Source organism: Pavona decussata, unplaced genomic scaffold, assembly GCF_977016875.1.
Source record: "Pavona decussata unplaced genomic scaffold, jaPavDecu1.1 SCAFFOLD_122, whole genome shotgun sequence".
In the NCBI taxonomy this organism is placed as follows: domain Eukaryota; kingdom Metazoa; phylum Cnidaria; class Anthozoa; order Scleractinia; family Agariciidae; genus Pavona; species Pavona decussata.
The window spans coordinates 988,977-1,010,643 of NW_028145536.1; the positions used below are offsets into that span (position 1 = coordinate 988,977).

Consider the following 21,667-nt stretch of genomic DNA (forward strand, 5'->3'; position numbering starts at 1 on the left):
TTTTTTATATCGGCTACTCTCACACGCTCCCTTCCCCCGTCCCATGGTATTGCATACTCTCCCCCACCCCTTTCCCCATCCTATCGCATAATTGCTTAATTGTGGCTGATTATTAATTGTGTTATTCGTTCCTTGTGGCGTGCCGTTCTGTCTTTAACGTTTGGACCTCGTTGTTTGCAGGCATTTTTCAACCCAGAATACCTGAAAAAGAATCCAGGCGATAGGGAAGTTGTCGACCGGCTAAAACGCGCCATAGAAAACCAGGTGAGATATTTCGCAGGGAGTATGTATCATCATTTAATTTTTTGAATCATTCCAATCCGATCGAGAATCAGCCTTTTCTTCTCAGTTACGGGTAACGATGTTCCTATCCTCAACTCTAGACTAGGTTGGCCCACCGCATTTCGAAAAAAAAAAAAAAAAGTTCTAATGAAAAGCAGCTTAGGATTATAACTTAACTTTTTGGTCGTGGACTGTAGCAGTAACTGAAGGTGCAAGATGTTTCAAACAAACCCTGTCTTCTTTTTACGGTAGACTGTCGTTATCTTGAATAAGCAAGGAAGGAAAAAATCGAGATAATTATTAGAAAATTTAATGTAAGCAGTATCCGAGGAAAACGAGTTTGTCTTCGTCTTCGTGATAATGCGGTGTTTGTTCGACTGTGAAAGGGGATGTCTGGTGCACTTGCACTATAGGAAGTTTAAGAAGTTACTACGGCGACGGCAACGAGAACGTCACAAAACAATATGATTTAGAAACAAAGGCCCTGCACGTGCGTTTTGACTTTTGGTACATTTTTTCGTCGTACTCGGCCAAACGAAACCGTGAAATGACGAATTCAAGGTTTTGTGGAGAACGTGAGCGCATGACGGTAAATTTTTCTTTCTCTGTCTGAACTCGAACATCGTTCCCAACTTTTCTGTTACTGTGTAATTCAGCCACATTGTACAAGTTGAACGAATTGGATTAATCGCGAAGTAGTATAAGTAACACGAACTTTTTTTCTAAGCGACGTTTTCGTTGACGTTGCCGTCGGGGTTTCTTAAAGTCCCTATTGAAGGAAACAAAGTAGGTGTCTTTTAGTGTAAATACCCATCAGTTTTCGTAAGGAATTTTGTAGTTATATTGTAAGTGTACCATAGCGAAGAGAACATTTTTTCCTACTATGTATCCTTCACACGTCAAGTTATCATTTAGGTTATTCATAAGTTTTTAGATGGTCGCATTTGTTGGCGGGTGTTTAATTCGCCAACTTAAATATTTCTTTTCTTTAGGTCAAGGTTTTAGAGAAAGGCTTGCAACTTCACGATGAATTAGCCACAAAGGATTTGCGCCCTTTTCACCAGAAGATGGAGACGTGTTTTGCTGACATGAAGGCTCGTGTCACGGGAGAACAAAGAAAGGTCTCCAGGCCCAAAGACCTACAGGTATCTTCGGAAGCTAATCGGAAATGTTCGGAATTTCTCGCACGATAATCGGGAACCTTAAAACCAAAGTGAAAGTGGAAGTTACCGAGGTGATCTTCGGAAACTTTCGTTAGATCGTCGGAGACTTCTAGATGTTCGCTTAATAAACTTGGGAATGTTCGGTCAATCTTCGTAACAGATTTCTTTTAAATGTGGTCTTCCTGTCTCAAAGGAGCGGAAAACTAACAAGTGATTTTCGGAACACTTTCGTTAGATAGTCGAAAACATGTGAATGTTGTCGGGAAACCTCGGCCATTCATCGTCACAGGTTTCCTTCCGTTGACTGTCCGCAACATCGGAATTTCTTGTAAAATATTCAAGAATGTTAGGCTGACCTTGATTAGAGTTCCTATTGAATGACAGTGATCATACTTAATATCAAAAACAAACTGTGGAGTAACCAGAGAGAACGTTCAGAATGAACATAGCTAATAAAAGGCAATGGTTATGAAGCCTGACAAATTTCTTTGTTTTTGTTAGCATTTTTGGCCTTGACAGTGCACGGACAATCTATTTTGAAATCTGTTGGAGCGACTGACCAATAGAAACGTTAGTGTTAAGATATTCAACTGTAGTGTGAACATTCAAACTAAGGATTGTGCACTGCCGTGGCCCTTCCAACATAAATTGCAGCACCATTCTTTTCATGGCAAAGTTTCGTAACCATTCCGTCAATTAACTATGGAATGAATGAAATTTTAAAGGGATTCGATCGCAAGATTCTACCACCTTTGAAAGTGTACCGTCTTTGAAAGTGTAGTTAGCTGGTGGCATGTTCAGTTTATATGCAAAAAGTAATAACATCAGTAAATTTGGTTGGTTTTTGTTTGTATTTTTCACGTTTGTCATTGATGAATTTCTCTACTGATAGATTCCATTGCCGCCTTTACCCTCGTCTGCAACACTACGACTCAAAAAGGACGATAGAAAGAACAGTCTACCCGCTGATCTTCACCGAGAGTAAGTTAATGGATTTACTTGAATCTGGTGTCATGACTAGATTGATTACTTAAAGGGAACCTCCAGTCCGACAACAAATTGACGGTAAACTGTCGGAAATAGTGTCTAAATTTTAAATTGTAGTTTAAAAAGTAGAAGTGTGATAAAAATTAGATATGATTACCGCCTTTTTTTTTCCTGTGCGCCGCCATTTTATATTTCATGACGTCATACGGTTTTCGCTATTGTTAGTAAGCAGAAGCTCTTTTGTGTGAAACAACTGAGCAACCGTATTACGTCATGAAATCCAAGATGGTGGCACCCAGGAAATTTAAAATAAAAAATAAGCAATAATAAAATTCTGTTTTGTCCGACACAGAAATATTATTTCCATGTTTTCCAACGAAATTTGAAATTAGATTGTATTTTCATTTCAACAATTTAACGTTAATTCATTCCAAGAGAGGGGGTTTCCCGTATAACGTCATGAAATCCAAGATGGCGGCGCCCGGGAAATTTAAAATGAAAAATAGGCAATAATCAAATTCTGTTTTGTCCGATACAGAAATATTATTTCCATGTTTTCCAACGAAATTTGAAATCAGATTGTGTTTTCATTTCAACAATTTAACGTTAATTCATTCCAAGAGTGGAGGTTTTCTTTAACAGAAATGTCCAGCAGGAAATGAACAATACCGTACTCTAGTACTAAGTTCATGTTGGTGCAAGGCTGAAGGCTAATTTACGTGTACCGATTTTATCGGCCAGGTTTGAAGGTTTAACTGCATAGGTCAATTTACACGTCACAATTTACCTACCATTTCTTTTCTGCTGATGTAGCGTGTGGTGGAAATTGTTTTTATTACGTAGCAGCAAATGTAATATGTAATGTTTAAAGCACGAACAGCAGTGTTTTATCGGGATTTAAAACCACGAGGCGCAGTCGAGTGGTTTTAGAACCGATAACACACGTGCTGCGAGTTTTGTGAACGGCTTAAAAAACGTTCCTGGAAAAGCGTGTTTCAAGAGAGTCCATAACAATGATGCTTTTGTGAAGGTTGGAAATTAGCATACGAGAAAAACATTAAACACCGCACACTAATAAGAAAGAGGTTTTATAGGATATAAAACCAATGCACGTGATGTTTTATCGACTATTTGATAAGTCAATGGCTTATGAATTATTAATAAGTTTTGGAATTGCTCTATCAGGGATCTTATTCTCACGCCGAGTTTTTTATATCTTCTCTAGAGTTGTTCAGGCGGCGACTTCTAAAGCTAGACGTCAAAGCGAGCATCCCAGTCGTCAGAGCTTGTGGTATGACAAGGAAGAGAAACAGGTCAAACAAGTTATACAACCCTTTGTTTGTTTATTGTTTCTTTGTTTTTGTTTTATTAATTTCGTGGTTGCCAGGGGTGCCCAAGCTTAAAACTAGAACAGGGGGCCCGTTTCTCGAAAGTCCCGGTAATTTACCGGGCTCGATAAGTTTATTTTAAATGTTTTTTCGCCGATTACACAGTGATTACAGACATGGTACTTGGCCATTTTTTTCACAGAGTTATAAGATTTTAAAATTTAGTATTCAAAGCTAACAAAAATTGACTTCTGTTAAGAAACACTTATCGAGCCCGGTAAGTTACCGGGACTTTCGAGAAACGGGCTCCAGGTCACATTTTATTGGTCACAAATGTTGACAAATAAAAAGTACCACAGTAAATTACTGCTTAGTAGTTTTCATTACAATGCTCAAACATTAGAATTTCACCCATAATCGCACACCTTAGATCCACCAAGTACAGCATAATATATAAAATCACAGAAGATTAGTGTTCAGTACGTTTCATTTACATGCAAATGGTCGCACTTTAGAATCACCTTGTACAGCATAACAAACAGCACCACAGGAAAGTACTGCTAAGTAGCTTTCATTTGAATGGTCACACTTTAGGATTTCATCGAGAGACTCAAAAGTTAGAATCACCTTGTACAGCGTAATAAACAGCACCACAGGAAAGTACTGCTCAGTAGCTTTCTTTTGAGTGGTCACACCCAAGGATTTTATCAACAGACTCGATAATTGGAATCACCTTGTACAACATAATAAACAGCACCACAGGAAAGTTCTGCTCAGTAGCTTTCATTCAAATGGTCACACTTTAGGATTTTATCGAGAGACTCAAAAGTTAGAATCACCTTGTACAGCGTAATAAACAGCACCACAGGAAAGTACTGCTCAGTAGCTTTCATTTGAATGGTCACACTTTAGGATTTTATCAACAGACTCAATAGTTGGAACCACCTTGTACAACATAATAAACAGCACCACAGGAAAGTTCTGCTCAGTAGCTTTCATTCGAATGGTCACACTTTAGGATTTCATCGAGAGACTCAAAAGTTAGAATCACCTTGTACAGCGTAATAAACAGCACCACAGGAATGTACTGCTCATTAGCTTTCTTTTGAGTGGTCACACTTAAGGATTTTATCAAGAGGCTCAAAAGTTGGAACCACCTTGTACAGCATAATAAACATCACCACAGGAAAGTACTGCTTAATAGCTTCCGTGTGTAACTGTGAAATTTCATCCAGATGCGGCTCTTTCACAACTGCTTTTGTGTTCCCTTGATTTTTACTATGCTAATCAGCATAACATTGATGCTTTTTCTGTGTAGATTTCTGGAGCAAGGTCCCTCGAGGCTCTTTCAGAGATAGCTGAAAATGCGCCACCGGTTCCAAAGAAGGGCTCCAAGTCAGACCTCTCACCTGCAGACTCTCCTGAAACAGTACATCGTAGAAGTGGTGTCGCCAAAACACTACAGAAAAGGAGCTCGTCACCTGCGGGCATTCTCAGATCCGCCATGTCTCCACAAGACGACAAGTATTGTGTTAATTTGTACATTCCGTTATCTAGCTTCTTTCAGTGTAAATCAATGACGTACAGCTCAAATTTGGTTGTTAACAAATGCTAGGAGTGTGTAAAAAATATTGCACAGGGCATCATGCCTTATCGAATGTTGGGAATATTGTTAAACCGAATAAAACCAGGCTCTGTTGCGCTGGAGACGTTGGTTTAGTGCTTAGCACGTTGGATGTCAGATCTGAAGTGGTTTGAATAGCAAAAAATGGTAAAGTCGCACCAAGGTGTACTGCTACTCCCCCATGGATGGGATGCTAGTCCATTGCAGGGTTACCCCAGCAGTATGTCGCCAGTACCCGTTATATTATATTGACACGAGTGCTTTACTGGAAAAAACGCTACTCGTAAAATTCATACGAAACTACATCCGGGACCTGAGTGGAGTATTTTCCATGTCCGCACTAGTGAGGATATTGATTTCCCGCTTTTTAACTCTATTTTGTACAAACAGGCAATGGAAAATGGCGAACGATAGATTTGCCTATATGATAAAATAAAAATTACATGGTGGCTTGAAGATATTAATTTCATTTTCTCGCGTTTCTCGAATGAGCAAAATATTGTTTTTGCCACTTGGAAAATAAAATTCATATCTTCGCGCCGTCGTGTAATATCCTCTATATAAACACCCGGGTGAAGTAGCAAAGTTGCTTGTCTAAGAAAACAACACAACGCCAGAGGCTAAGGTCTTTTACTGTTGTGTTTAATTTACTCAGCTATCTTTCTTTTAGTCATCACACTACGATGCTTTCTAGCAGTATTTACGACGTCGGTCACATGACCAAAGCAGTTATGATTTACATTGCTGAAACTCTACATCGTTACTGTATGAAGGCCTTAGAGATGTGGATACTTAGTTTAATTTCTTTTTCCTTTAAGCTACAATCATTTTACTTCTATTTCAGCGGAGAATTGTCCCCAGCCTTACCCCCGAAGCGGAAGAGTACAGTTGTCTCCAGCCCCGCAGACAGCGCTACTCCTCCGCCGCCACCCTACCCTACACGAAACTCAGGTGGACTACCAACAAATGGTGCTGTAAACGGGGCAGGCGTTGGAGATGCCTCCGTTCCAGAGCCTTCTGTTGGTGAAGACAATGTCCCTGCCCTACCCCCCAAGAAATCGGTGTCTCGAATGTCTACTGACCTTAACGAACTTCCGGTTGCAGAAAAACCCAAGGTAGGGACGAGTTCGAGTTATAAGCTTTGTCTAAGCTACTTACAATGAGATTTTGATGTTAGGGAAGTGTTCAAAACTACTATGCTACTATACCTCTGCCCCTCAACCTCAAACGATGGCGTATTTATTGCATAGCCACCCCTCTATCCAGCAGTAAAAATGACAATGAGATTGAAACCTCATTTTCTTGTTTATCTAGCAATGCTGACTCTTTTTTGCTAAATGTTTCTATCTCAACTCAAATTTTAAAGCCAATAAAAATTTGTTGGTAATATTTATGAGATAGGTGGTGTCTTCGATAACCCCTGACAAGTCCTCTTTGAACAAAGTTGTTATAATCAGTTTCCTTACCAGAAATGGCACAATTGGTAAAATGACAACTGTTTCTTATCATGTAGCTTAACGCTTGGGAAACAAAATGGGCGTTCGTCTATACTGTTTTATTGATTTATAATAGTGTATTAAAATCTCACCAATAAATGGAATATGAGAATTTCTGTTGTCGGTTGACAAGTCTTGAAACACGAATTGTCTGAAGTTGATATAGTTACCATAGAATCAAGGAGGAGGAGGCAGCGTGGTCGAGTGGTTAGGGCGCCGGACTTGAAATCCGGTGGTCCCGGGTCTGACCTCTCTGAGTCTCGCTCTGTCCGCTAGCTGGAGTTGTTTCTCGGTAGCCCCAAGTTCAACTCCTCGGACGCGCTTGTAAATTGCCAGCTGGTCTGCCTCCTGCCGGTTGGGATTTTTAACCATGTTATTTTCAATTTGTATTATTTCTTTATGAAGTTTAATGCTCGGCCCCACTAGCACTTGTGCTATAAACACTGCCGAGAGTAAATAAAGGTTATTTATTTGTTTATTTATTTATTTATTTATTTTATTTATCAAGATAATTTGTTTATTTATTTATTTATTTTATTTATCAAGATAATTTGTTTCTGTTTTTTTTTCTTTTTCCAGCGCCACGCAACTTTGACGCCTTCCAGTGACGATTTTCGTTTAGCACCACCAGACCTGCCAGAGAAAAGAAAGAGTTACGCCAGCACCACATCCAGCCGGGCCTCATCCGTGTTCTCTGATACTCCGGATCCCACGTGTCCAATGTCTCCCCTCTCTCCCTCCGGACATTTTAGCGATAGAATGGGAAACATGCTAACGAACCCCTACCCTCTAGATTCTCGCCATTCATCAGGATCTTCAACTTCAACATTACCTGCTACGACGTCCCGGCCGAGAGTGGGTGGCTTCGAATTCCCGGGGACAAATACCAATGGATCTAATGGATATAGTTACGTCACGCCGCCGACATCCCCCCGGGTACCGTATGATTGCGTTTCCTCGCCGCATGAGGCGGTAGCTAGCTGGGTGTCGGAAAACACAAGCTATTTTTCAACGTCGTCTTCTTTTCACGCCGAAGTCATGTCGCCTAGGGCTCCATCTCTTCCCAATCGGGGATTAAACGAGGGGGCGCAGCTGCCGTCTTCAACCCCAAGGAACATCGATCTCATTACGGGAATACCGCCCACGAAGGAAGACTCAACCCCACCGCTTCTTCCCTTCAAAGGGGGACAGACAATTTCATCGTTAATTGAAAGCTGGTCGGTTTCGGAAACGTCGTCTTCAGTGACGTCATCAACTACGATGTCGGAGTCGAGAGTAATATCACGTGAGGAGCCTACACCGAAGCCTCGGACACCATACCCCGTCCCCATACCCCGGAGAGGAACAATGGCTGCTTCAAGTAGGCCAGGTGGTTCTCTTTCTCGGTCCGTTTCGGACGCCTCCGATGATCGAGGTAAGGCTCCACCTCCGGTCTTACCGCGCAAATCCATGTATGTTACAACCGAGCAGAGTCCGAAAAGTCCTCCGCCCAAACCTCCAAGACCGTCACAGTCCCCAGTCACCAAACCACCTCCGCCGTTACCGAAGCCTTACACCTCCAAGTCGGCGAGTAATTCTCCAGCAGCGCAAAGAAAAGCAGTTAATTCTGAAAGAAAAGAGACGTAACCAAAACTTTATCAGAGGAATGAAGGGAAACGTCCAGTAACTGTCAACCACACACGCACAAAGCAACGAACAATTATCTCTTGAGCGGACAAGCGAACACGCGAAATCTTCTGCGAGGAGGGGCTACCATACATATGTGACGGCAACGATTATGGCAGATTTTAAGGATCATTCATGGTTTAACCGTTTGAATTATCCGGATATTCTTGGATGAAGATGGAGCAAATGTGACAAGATCTGCTTGGAAAAATTTTGACTATATTGAAAGGTGCAAAAGAAGTTCAAACCTCGCCCACAATGCTTTTGCTAAATATGGGAGTCCCCTCTTCCCTACGGCCTATTGATTTGTGTTTTACTAATCACATTTATAAAAGCGAGCCCTAGCCCTAACACGTTTGACGAGAGGGAAGCACAATCCTATTCCTTAATCACTCCGTGACTCTCATGCGATGAGTGTAAATTTTCACCAATTCTTTCGCGTGTTGGCGAACAATTTTTGCTCATTCTTTCAGGCCGGTTCCTGATTGCGTAATTGTGTGGCCATCGGTTTGGGAAAATTGCTGGGAAACCCATCGGTAATCACACGTGTTTTATATATGAAGAACTTTTAAAGAGACTGTCAGCTGGGGCACATGCGCACTAGAGTCTGGTTGAGACTAATTTGCATACTACTCGTCGCGGGAATTTTGCTTTTTCGCCATTGCAAAAGCTTTCAAAAATATCACAACAAGCAGCTTCTGTAATTACTAATGAATGTTTGTAAACAAAAAAAAAGCCAAATTTCCAAAGATGAACGTGATTCAAACAAATGAAAACAGCTTCCTGAAATCTTCGACGGTATTTCAAAACGTTGGGCCAACGTATTCAAAGTGCTTCTCATCAACGCGCGCATGCGCCTGCGGTGACATAGTCCCTTTAATGTTTTAGAGGGATGGTTATAGTCGAAATAGTCACTATTTTTTTATTGTATTATTTTTGTGGCAAACTTTACAACGCGTTTTCACTATCTCCGAGAATAGAAAATTTGCCTGAATATGTCGTTTGGAAGACACGGAAATGATGTATTCTGAATAAGGCTGATTGCAAGCCAATACAAAGAATATACGTGGAACTTTTAAAATAATGAATATAACTTTTTTAATATGTACAATTCCTCTTCAAATATAGCATGGTTAACAGATTTAGTATGTGCAGTAGACTGCCGCCATATCGAACATCTCGAGTGAAACAAAATTTCAATCGAGAAAACGGGAGTTCGAAAAAACCCAGATGTAAGGATTGTAAATAGTATTAAATGACAACGAATTTCTGTTGGATGTGGGAAGAGCCTTGTGTTCGAGAACATACAAGTCTATTGTGGTAACAAAGTGATCACTTTCCTACCTCGTCAAAGCACCCGTAGCCATCTACTAGGACTAGGTCCGGGCTAGGAAGTAGCCAATTTCAGCATGATCAGGTCTGTTCTCTCCCTAGACGACCACGTTGGGCCTCATAATAATGATATTCCTCTTCGTCTCTCTCCCCTCCCCGAATATCCTCTTTCCCCTTTCCTCTCTTCTAGATCCCCCACCCCCACCCGTCTCCGCGTTGGTTTTTCACTTCCTTTAGGCTAAATTCCCCGTTGGGAATTTTTTTTTTCTAATTGTCATTCATGTAATAATTGTAGGTAATATGCTGCCTCAAGTAAAACGAGAATATGAAAACGTGGATGTTTTTTAACTTGTGAATAGAACTTTTTCTTAATCATATATTATCATTGTATTGTATATTATTGCTTATCATAGGCTAATTTGCTTCTCAGTCATCCACAAGAATGTTAAATTGATACAAGGAATGTGCCATTAGAAATGACACAGACACTTTTCTAACAAAAATAAACATCTTTGTGCATAAAAGCCAGTGCTCTTCAATGTGTTATCGGCCTTATGTAAGGTGTTGCCACTCTGCACACTTCGTTTCACACGATCGTTTCGTTCATTCATTCGTTCGTTGGTTTGTTCATTCGTTCGCTCTTTCCTTCGTTGGTTCGTTCTTTTGTTCGTTCATTTATTCGTTGGTTCGTTCACTAATTCCTTTGTTGGTTCATTCGTTCGTTCGCTCATTCCTCCGTTGGTTCATTCGTTCGTTCTTACGTACGTGCGTTCGTCTTTAAGTTGTTGGTTGTTCGTCTCCACCTTACCTTTAAAAAATCGACGGCAGTTTTCTATGGTCTATACTCTTTTACTAAAAACTGAATCATTGTATAATGCAATTCTAGGGATTTGATTGGCTTAGCGGCCATGGTATATGAGCCATTATACCATGGCCGAGAAATGGCGACCATTATATTGTCTGCTGGTTATTCTTGCACAGCGAAATCAGTAAGATCTGGCAATATTTCTTGATTGTTTCTAATAAAACAATTACTCCACTTGCGCTTGTTGGATGTGAGATGATTATAGCCAACTCGGCGCCTATGCGCCTCGTTGGCTATCTATCATCTCATATCCAACGCGCCCTCGTGGAATAATTGTTAAATAGACCATAAAATGACGTCACAAAATATTCAAAACTCAAGTGGAACCACGAGGCGCGGGCGAGAGGTTTCGCTTCCAAGTTTTAAACAATTTATAGCGTATTTTATGATCTATAAGAGTACAGACCAAAGAAAACAGCCGTCGATTTCTTTTTCCCCCAAAACATGGAAGATGTACGAGCGGGATTGGCTTTATTTAACGTTGAGAAAGCTCGCACGTTACATCTGACGTCATTTCTGTTGTCTATACTCTTGTAGACGAAAGATACGAACCAATCAGAGCGAGTGGATTTTGACAGTCCTTGTAAAATAAAATTTAAAGCACTGTTACTCTTTCTGTAACGAGTAGTTCTTCGTCGCAAGATTGCGTTTTCGCAGAATCTTCAGGTTGTTGTTTCACAATCGCCATAAGTGATATGATGGAAGCTCCTGCTATCACTAGTGCACCCGAGGTGTAAAAAGAGACAGCATACGAACCAAACTTGTCCGCCATCAGACCTTTAAAAAGAAGATGATATAGTAAACAATTATTCACCGAAGTGGAGGTGAATAGTGATGGATATTTACGGAGCCGCGAAGCGGCGAGGTTAATTTAGTTTTTAACAGCCGCTTCGTTTATCGAAATAATTTCCTCTCAAGTAACCGTGGCGAAACGGGAAGCCAACTTGTTTCTCTTCGGCTGATCGGAGGTGAATAATTACCTCCGAGCTAGCCAATCAGCGCGCCCAAAAAGTACTATTCACTTGTGCGGTATACACTAATAAACATTATAGAAGAAAAGATTTTCGTTGTTACCTACGCAACCAGACTGTTGCGAGAAAAAAACTGAAAAAAAAAATGCAGCCGTTCAAGCCTTCCTTTTTATGCTAGTTTTTTGCACAACAGTGTAGATGCGTAGATAACTGCGAGAATCTTTTCTTCTTTAATCTTTCATCCACAGTGCGTATGATGTTTCATAAATATAGTAAACAATTATTTCAGGGGCATTTAAGCAAAAATACTTGAAAAGTTCTCTTCTGTGTTTCCAGATGGTTTTTTAAGGCACATTTTCTTATAGATTAATACAGTATGATCTGTTCGAATGTTTTAGCTGAAAATGTAAGTTGCAGAAAGTTTGAGGAAATGTTACTTTGTGCCCATAAACCTACTTTAATGGCCTTAGCTCCCATTAGTCTCCAGTAGCTCAGTGGTAGAGCATCCGAACTAGTAATCGAAAGGTCTTAGGTTCGACTCCTGATAGAAGCACTCGGAATTTCTTTTTCCGAGTATGCCTGTGTCATTACTGAATAATACATCATTCTCAAATGGGATCTTATTTCCCGAATTAACAAGCTGTTACTGGCTTTACGAAAATGCTAGCTGGCCTTGGTTTCGCATTTCAACCCTTTAAGCCTTAACGGTGATCAGCATCAAACTTCTCCTTGTAATATCAATGCTTATTCAACCCCTGAGGTCAGATCACCCAAGGTGAGTTTTCTTGTTATTTTAATAACTTCTCTCCAGTACTTTTATAAGAAAAATATGGGCCAAGATAAAAGAATTTGCTCTTTGATATTAGGGGTTAAAGGGTAAACAGATAGGATGAGACACCTTTATTTACACAGGTAAACCAATTCAGGAAATTAAGCAACTTCTATCAACAGGGGCGCTTGCAGAAGAAAAAATACGAAACTAAAAGCTATACAATATACATCAAGTTAAAATATTAAGAATAGAACTATTTACTATTTTTAAAAACTGGATCATTTTATAATGCAATTCGAGCGATTTGATTGGCTTGGCGGCAATGGTATATGAGCCATTTTACCATGCCTGAGAAATAGAGACCATTAAATTGTCTTCTAATTGTTCTTGCAAAGCGAAATCCGCAAAATGTAGCATTATTTCTTGATTGTTTTTAATAAAACAATTATTTCACTCGCGCTTGTTGGAATAATTGTTAATTAATTAGGTGATATATAACATAAATAAAATTCGCTTAAAGATAAATATAGAATCATGAATTCAACTTATTAAAAATGTTACAACCATCATCAGAAAAATAACTTTTCGCTATATCTGTTCGAATTAATCCGTGGCAGGTGAAGCAAATTCAGTTTGCAGGGCTATGCGACTATGTACAGAATACGAAAACGAAAGGAATTAGTTTTTATGTACAGAATCCGAAAACGAAACGAATAGGCCATTTTACAGTTGTGTGCTTTGTGACCTGGCCTTGCGTTGGAAGCGAGGCTGCGGTTGTCCTTGTTTGATACAAACCTCAGTGCTTTTCATATGTAAATGCAAACTAGTTAGCATAAGAACAGCATGATCTACATATGAAAGGCAGTGAGTTTTGTACCAAAACAAGGTCACCCACAGCCTCGCTTCTAATGCAAGGCCAGGTCACTTAGTACACAACTTTAAAATGGCCTATTAGTTGACTAGTGTTGCGAAATTTTGATCTGAAACTTTGCCAAGAAAACTTCGATTTTCTTTAAAACTAAATCCAAATTTCTGAGGTGATTAAGTAATGATTAAAGCACGAGCAGTAGTGTTTTATCGAGATTTAAAACCACGAGACGCAGCCGAGTGGTTTTAGACAGCGCATACCAATAATGAGGAGATTATATTAGGTTTTAAAATCACTGCACGTGATGTTTTATCGACCATTTGATAGGTCAATAGGCTTATGAATTATTATTGAGTTTTTGAAGGCCACCCGAACAGACTGCCACAAAAATAATACGTTGGGATCGCTGTCATTTCAATGTAATGGCCCCAGAGTGTCATCGAAATCTAACGCAAAGACTAAGTTGAAACAAACGATAAAAACCGTTATGCCATCTTAACGCCATTGTCAAGGCAACTAAAGTATCTTAAAAGAAATGAACAAATAACTTCGATTTTTTTGGTGCACGAAATGTTATTTGTAAGACAGTTACATGGAAGACCAAATTTTAACACGAGACCATGGGCTATAGGAAGAACGGCTAGAAGCGACGAGAAAAGACACAACACTACTTTACTGTGAGTTTTATTTGACTTTATTTAAGAGATTAAGAGATAAACTTAATTTAGTCGAACTGCATTTTTCCTATAGCCCATGATCAGACTCAATTCGAGCTTGTGTAATTGCACGAATTCATGGTTTAACTCACCAGCCATGGGAGGTCCAGTACCGACGCTTACACACATGGCAACCATTAGGTATCCCCAAGCTTGGTTGACCTTGTGTGTTCCAACACATTCCAAAACCAGCAGAGAGAACTGTCCCATCATAGCCCCATTCATGAGCCCATACAGTACGAATACTGTTACTAGAGAGCCGAATGATCTGGCCAAAGGCAGACACACGACGACCAAACCACTGATGATCATACCTCCTTGATAAAGGTAAAATCTGTTGAAGAATCTCAAGTCTCCCAGTTTGCAAAACAAATGGCGACTGAAGAACGATGCTATGGCCAAATACGTGAACAGCATTGCAGATTTTTCCCCAGGAATACCAAGTTCTTGCTCGCAATGTTTGACCTATATAATACGAAATACATGCAAAAATAGAAAGCGCATTTTGAAATAGATTTGCTCTGTATGGAGTTCATTTAACAACTACAAATGACTTCCATCGCCTAAAACCTTGTAGGAACCCATTTTTTTCGATGTGAAATGGGATTTGTCGGACTTGCATGAAATCGGGTTTGATTGGGGCACTGGATATGAGATTTGGAGCAAAATTTAGGCTGGAAGCTGAGATTTGAGCAAAATATGTGCTGGGAAATAACCCACCCCCGTTCACCACATTTTCATGCAGGACCCTCTATTAACGTCAAATTAAATGATCGTCACTATAGAGGGCTAAGGGGTTTAAATCACTTTCTTTGCCAATTGTGTAAGTTTGGGAAGTTTTTACTTTGGGGTGTTAGTTTGCATTATGAGGTCCACGGGTTTATTAGTACTACTAGGTACTATTAGTGTTACCCTCTTTAAATAACATTTCATTGACTGAAGGAACGAGTGGTACCTACTAATACATGAGGGATATTTTTGTGCGGTTTAAAACTATTCGGAGAAAGCAGAACTTAGCAAGTGCCGTTGGTAACCGAAAAGAAAATTGGAGGTAACTATGCATTTTTCAGATATTATAAAGCTTCAATTTAGAAAAAATTCCATACATTGCTTTGCATTTTACTGCTTTTTTGAATAATTGTTGCTTAATTATCTCTAAAAATGCCCTGCCACCCCAAATTTTCTTTCTGAATTCCAGTTGCCCATACTAAGATCTGCTTTTCTCGCATAGAAGCCTTGAGAAGTTCCAGAGTAGTACCGTTCATTTCATGTCTATAACACGTTCGATTTCTTTGTTAAGCCTCGTTATAAAAGCGTGGTTGGTGTACAGCCTTTCAAAACTTAATACGAAAATACGCTAGATATTTGCAGGTTACTGTTCAAAAGGCCTCAGCTTTAAAAAGAAGCTTTGGAGACAAATGGGTTATTTGGACAGTACACGTCATTAATTTGAAGGTAACTTAAGCAACGACAACATCACTTGAAAATATAACTTCATTTTTTTTTTTTTTTTGCTACTTCGCGATTATTTTCCTGCACCAACTTGTACAAAAACAGCGAACTACCCAGGAACCAAAATTGATAGGAGCAGCGTTCTAGTAAAGAAAGAAAATGAAAATTCAGTCACCTTCGCGTGCTCACCTTCTCCACAAAACCTTGAATTTGGTCATTTCACATTGTTATTTTTACAGGACGGCTAAGAAATGTACCAAAATTTAAAACGCACGTGCAGGGCAATTTTTTTCCTCTTTAAGGCCCCGTCATACGTCTACGCTCGCAAGCGTATATTTTATTTGTGCGTTTAGGCCTCCTGCCCACACGTAAATGATCTCTGTAAACGGATATTTTTGTAAACGCCCGCGTGAGTGGATAAATTTGTAAACGCACAACAATGCACGTTTATCTACTCTCGTGTTGACAACACAACTTGTAAAGACTTACGTCACAAAGCATGTACGCATGCTCAGTCAAGATCCCATGGCAATTCTGGTTCCCAGGCGGCCTCATTTCATTCTTCAGTTGTTCCTATCGTTTACGTATGGATAGGCGTAAACGATATGTTGGGGGATCATCTTTTACGTGTGGACAGAAAACTTTGTATACGTTACGTGTGGACGGGGCCCAAACCTTTGTTTTTTATTTTTTTTATTTATTTTTTTTTTTTTTGCAGCGTTGTCGTTGCCGTCGCCGTCGAATTAAGTTCGATGGGGCCCAATACCCACTGGCCATTACTTTTCACGTCACTTTCAGCTAGCTTAGTTTCAACCTAAGTTCAAAAAGGAGGTACACATCATGTATATGTGTTAACAATGACGTTCATACTTACTATATGCATGGTTGGAACAAAATATCCAAATGCGAGAACAGTCAGCGACGCTGTGAGAATTATAAAAGGGCGATTCCTAAATAGCGGTGAGTTTCTAGTTTCCTTCTGCTTAAGTTTCGCTGATGATGCGTTATTAACGCCACCTTCTTCCTTCAGCCTGTCAAGAGGAACAAACACAGTTGAACACAAACCACACACAAAGTACAGCAGTGCAAATCCTCTGAGCGCTCCTCGCCAACCAAATTCTCTAAGTAGCACTTGCGTGATTTGAGTTATTGCAAGCATGCCAACCGCTGTTGCCGATGTAACGATCCCCACGGCCAACGAACGCCTTCTGACAAAGTATTGTAGAACAACCAAACAGGAGGAGTTGTATACCATCCCAAAACTGAACCCAGACAGGAGTCCATAGGTTGGATACATCATCCAGAGTTTAGAGGACAGCGAGGCAAGAGAGAAGCCAATTATTCCTGCTAATGAACCCAGCACGGCGGTGAGCCTGTAACTGGTGCGGTCCATGATGTACGAGCCGAGAGGACTTAAGAGGTAACCGCTGGCCAGATACAAGGCACCAATCCATGCTGCAATACAATTCAATATTGTCAGACAATTATGCTGAAACATTGTTGATATAACGATAAAACAAACAAATCATTTTGACATTTCTTGTTTATACTCTCCACTCTTACTGTTACATAAGCGCAAAATACAGAAGTTGGAGGTATTAAAACATAGAATAACACGCAGCTCAGAAATACAATTCAAAAATACAATTCAAATAGGGGGAGGAGAGTAGAAGGGGAACCTCTAGTAAAACTCATGATACTGTGCCCCTTTAATGGAAGTAAATTAATAAGAAAAGTAACTAAGTAGAATAGAAAAAAATAAGAAAGATATAGCAGAAGGAAATAAAAAAAAAAAAAACAAACAAAGAGAAAGGAAAATCATTGGAGTAAGGTAAGGTAACGTAAACTTTATTTTGCCAGGGTGGCCCATTCAGCAACGAGGCTGATATCCAGAGGGGCCCTGGTAAATTATCATTAATAATGAGCAAGAAATGTATCATCAATATTGAGGGAGGTAGTATTTATAGAGTGCTTTTCTTAACATTCTTTTAGTAGGTTTGTCCTTAACTGTCTGAGGGATGTTGCTCCAAAAAAAAATTCCTATTTCGGTTGGACAAAATCTCCTTAGATTTGTTCTGACAGAATGGTATGAAAAGTTGATTGGAAGATGCACTGATAAAGTATTTCCTCAAATAATAGCCGTCCCTCGATTAACCGACTCCCTCGAATAATCGCCCTCACCCCCCTCTCCATTTTCTTTTCCTTTTATCCCCTCCCTCTCAAGTTAAAAATTGACATCTTGGGTAGGAAACAAGCTTTCATTTAATTGTTCACAACGGAATGGTTACAAAAGCACCGGGGTATTTTTACAGTTTTTTCTATGGTAATGTTCATGTATTTCACTTTTTCAGGCTCTGACGCCGAAGATATTGACATTAAACATCGATTAGTCAAATTTGAAACACTTAAAAAGCCCATGTTCGGTTTATTTTTGATGTGATACGTTTTTTGTTTAATGGTATAATGTAACAAAATATTTAGGGCACGACCTCCTGTGAGAAATATTCAGTGAAATAATCAGAAATACGGTACTAGTGAAACAGGTAAAGTTTCAAATTTGTCGTTATTAAAATAGTCATAAAAAAGCAAACACATGTTTAGTTTAACAATATCAGGAAATTTCAGTAAACCTTAAGATACATAGTGAGGGGTAATGGGTTCCATGATGGAACATCATTAATTGTGCGAACTGCCTTGTTCTGTAGTTCTACAATTTGAGAGAGAGGAGCGCTGTAATTGTTACCTCAGAGAAACAAATCACCTTATTAAGTGCCAATGTGTTAAGCAAAAGGACTGGTTGGGGACACTGCAGATCTGCGAATTGGACTTTTGGAAAGGTTGATTTTTAAAGAGAGGAGAAATTGAGGGGGGGGGGGGGGGAGGGGGGTGGGATTCCAATTTGCTGAAATTTTCTCCAAATGACGCTTCAGTCTTGACTCGCGGTTTAAACTTCTTAGGATATTCAGAAATTAGTAAAGAAAAAATCTCTTGATTTACTTCTAAAGGTTACAAATGTGAGTGACAGTTGCTTGCAATGGAAAGTGATACCACCATAGCTACCGGAAGTGATGTGACGTCACGTGAAAACGATCTGTTATCTTCTTGATCTTTGAGGCTTATAGTGGTAGGTCACGCGATTTTATTCACCGCAAGCTGTGACTTGCAAAACCTAGAACGGCTTTTCCTTCAAAATTAGCCTTCATTTGTAATTTAACGGACAAGCCAACCACACAATGCTGTGAAATAGATGATATGTACATGGGGAGTCGGAAAATTTTTTTCCGAGAATTTTCATCATGTACATATCATCTATTTCATTTGAAATGACCTTTCGCCTTCCCTTCTGACCACTTGCAAGTCCAGTTCTATGAAATGAATACCGTCTTAAATTTTAAATCCAAATTGAAAATAAAGGGGCAACTGGTATAAAAAATACATTACAATTTACATTACGTTGATTTTGTTGCTTCGCTCGGTATTGTCTTTCCATTCTTTCTTCTTTCAGCCTTCCTTTTCTTTTTTTCACTTTGTTTTGTCTGCTCCGAAACGGCCCAAAACGCGACCAAGGTCAAAACAAGAAGAATATCGCGAGGCAAATAACACCACAAGGAGAGTACTACAATCAACTCCCTTTATTGCGGACATCCTCGTTAAAAGCGAGAGTCCGTAATAGCGCGTATTTATTTCAATCAAACGTTTGTACTCTAGTACTCTACTTTTGCTGGGTATAAGCTGCTGTCCGTATTTATATCGGGGTGTCCGTAATAGCGACGTGTCTCAGTACTGTGGCCTATTACAGTATAAATATGGTTACCTGCAGCTTGTCGAGTTGTTTCGAAGTTGTCTATCAAGGGCGGCAGCAGTAAACCAAAGCTGTATCGGATACCCGAGACAATAACAAGCGATATTCCGGAAGCAGCACAAACTAACCATGACCAACAACTGTCGGGGCGCCATCTTGTTTCATGATCTCCGTCTTCCTTCCCACTGAAGGCTTGAACTTGTCCTTGTTTCATGGAGCTCTTTGGCGGCATTATGTACGTGAGGAGCTTAGCGGTAAAGCAGAGGCAATGATTTTTTTTGTTCGGAAAAAACTCGTACGAATCAATTACATCTGTACTGATATGAAGCGGATATTCATGATCATGTCTGGTACACTCGGCGCCGGGGGGAGGGGGGGAGGGGTACTCAACAGATGCTTTGGTAGGGAGGTGCGGCCCGGGCGTTCAAACCCTGACCCTGTTTAAGACACAATTCTCAGATTTCCCTATTCCGCTTAAGACAGAATTCAAAACTTTTAGACTTAACCCAAAACCATACCTTGTTTAAGACTAGAATGAAATAAGAATACACTAGTTTCTTACCGTATTTTAATGCATGACAATCAATAAGTAACAATGAATTACAATAGCGTCCATTTAGTAATTGGCGATCCTTTGCAGATTACTTTTACTTCATTGAAATATGCTTCGTTCTTCAAAAGCATAATACACAGACATCTAAGCTTATCCCGTTTAAGTCAATTAGGACATGTAGCGATACCCTGTTTAAGACAGAAAGTGATGAAATAGATACCCCGTTCAAGACATAAGGGAATACCCCCCCCCCCCCCCCCCCCCCCATGGCGATGAAATGTGATGCTTTCCCAATTGTCTCTTTTGTTTTGTGTTGAAATAAAAATGTCTTCTTTTAATTCTGAAATCGCCCAGAGGAAGATGTGACGAAGGTTGGAAACGATCGGCTTCCGCTGAAACACACGGTTCTTCACAAAAAGGTGGTTATCAAAGTACAATCAATATATATCGCAGTGGCATCAAATTTTCACGCGACACACAATGCGGGACACGCACAACTTAAATGTTCCCGTTGTTTGTTGTTTAAAATGTGTGTTCGCGGTATTATTCATTGTGTCAGCTTAAAAGTTCAGTAGGCAAAATGCAAATACTACTGCTCTGATGAATGTTTGATAGTCAACATGTCTGAGTACCGGGCCTGCTTCCGGCTTCCTTTTAATAAGGACACTGATAGGACGTTGAAAGACCCTTCCACGACGATTTTCGAAGATCTACTGATACTTCGGCATTACTGAAAAGAGCATATTAAACCTAATAAAAGGATTGAAATCGATGTCTCATACAACGGATTATTTTACGGCGTTTTACGCAAAGGAGGTCCTCCAAAGGGCACAAACTTGCTCCCAGCATAAAAACATCTCTAAAATTCTTAAATTTTGTAAACTTACGTTGATGTTGTTTTACAATATATGACCGTCAAACGAGGCCATTTCATTATAATATAAAAACGCTCATTCCAGAGGTTTCGTTGGATAATCACGAGATGCATGAAAGCAGGAAAATATTCAAAATTACCGGGGCATTTTATCACCTACTGAATCATGGTTTAAAACCACTATAATAATAGTTTTAATCAGCACAATCAACCTTTTCGGGACGAATGAATTGTAACGACCTGTTGTAGAAACAAAGCAAAGCCTTCTACCTTAATTATTTGACCAGATAACGCAAAAAAAAAAAAAAAAAAAAAACACGTATCACGTCATTCTGATGAGCCCCGACCTGTTTTAATCGATTGTAGGTAACGTTATGCCAAACTACCGCGTTGACCGGAAATGATTCTCAAACAAGATGCCTATACTGGCATTTACGCGTGATGCTGTGTACGATTTATTTCTGTTGTACGCTTTGCAGATTTTTAAAGTTATCTTCCCTTCGCAATTGAAATATTGCGTTATGGTGCTCGAGATAATAACGGAAAGTTCGAACTGAAAAAGTCATGACAGGGTGACTCACGTGCTATTCACGGGTATTTATATTTCCTATTTATCTATTCGCGTACCGGAAATAGCTTTCGGTAAACATCATGACCCAGGGCATATTACATACTCGTACAGAAGACAGCATTATTGTGGAAGACAAAAATTAAAGACAGACGGAAAGCTTTCCTAAACTTTAAGTAGAAATTGATCATATATAACCAAACCTTTAATTTTTTTATGGAGTGGATTTCCGTTTGTTTAGGTATCAATTCGACAAAGCCTGCAGCGCAGTTAATGTTTTACGCTTACGCCTGTCCGTATTGCTGAACACGATCTGGTAACTGTTAGAACAATTTACTACCGTCCTACA

At 39.7% G+C, this 21,667-nt stretch overlaps 2 protein-coding genes across 2 annotated transcripts in view; one reads left to right on the forward strand and one right to left on the reverse strand.

Annotated features, from left to right (window-relative positions):
* The window catches only part of LOC146469542 (dedicator of cytokinesis protein 1-like), a 61,820-nt gene extending 52,134 nt beyond the window's left edge, over positions 1-9,686 (forward strand). Inside the window, exons 54-60 of the mRNA XM_085123175.1 lie at positions 181-264; positions 1,275-1,427; positions 2,338-2,426; positions 3,658-3,745; positions 5,079-5,284; positions 6,229-6,499; positions 7,460-9,686. Of these exons, the coding sequence (XP_084979301.1) occupies positions 181-264; positions 1,275-1,427; positions 2,338-2,426; positions 3,658-3,745; positions 5,079-5,284; positions 6,229-6,499; positions 7,460-8,506 (1,938 nt within the window). The 3' untranslated portion in view covers positions 8,507-9,686. The remainder of the gene's footprint in view (positions 1-180; positions 265-1,274; positions 1,428-2,337; positions 2,427-3,657; positions 3,746-5,078; positions 5,285-6,228; positions 6,500-7,459) is intronic.
* LOC146469543 (monocarboxylate transporter 10-like) lies at positions 9,627-19,693 on the reverse strand. Its single transcript, XM_085123178.1, has 4 exons — positions 19,336-19,693; positions 16,396-16,976; positions 14,162-14,534; positions 9,627-11,519 (listed from the first exon to the last, which is right to left on the reverse strand). The coding sequence occupies exons 1-4, from the start codon at positions 19,553-19,555 to the stop codon at positions 11,338-11,340; spliced, it is 1,356 nt and encodes a 451-aa protein (XP_084979304.1). The 5' UTR covers positions 19,556-19,693; the 3' UTR covers positions 9,627-11,337.
* Positions 19,694-21,667: the final 1,974 nt, after the last annotated feature.

Bases quoted from the DNA above. Each gene is read 5' to 3' on its own strand.
- LOC146469543 (XM_085123178.1), bottom strand. From the start codon at position 19,555: ATGCCGCCAAAGAGCTCCATGAAACAAGGACAAGTTCAAGCCTTCAGT. The intron at 16,977-19,335 runs GTAACCATATTT...ATTGTATTGCAG, and splicing joins AACAACTCGACAAGCTGCAG to CATGGATTGGTGCCTTGTAT. The intron at 11,520-14,161 runs GTGAGTTAAACC...TTCTTTTTAAAG, and splicing joins TACTGGACCTCCCATGGCTG to GTCTGATGGCGGACAAGTTT.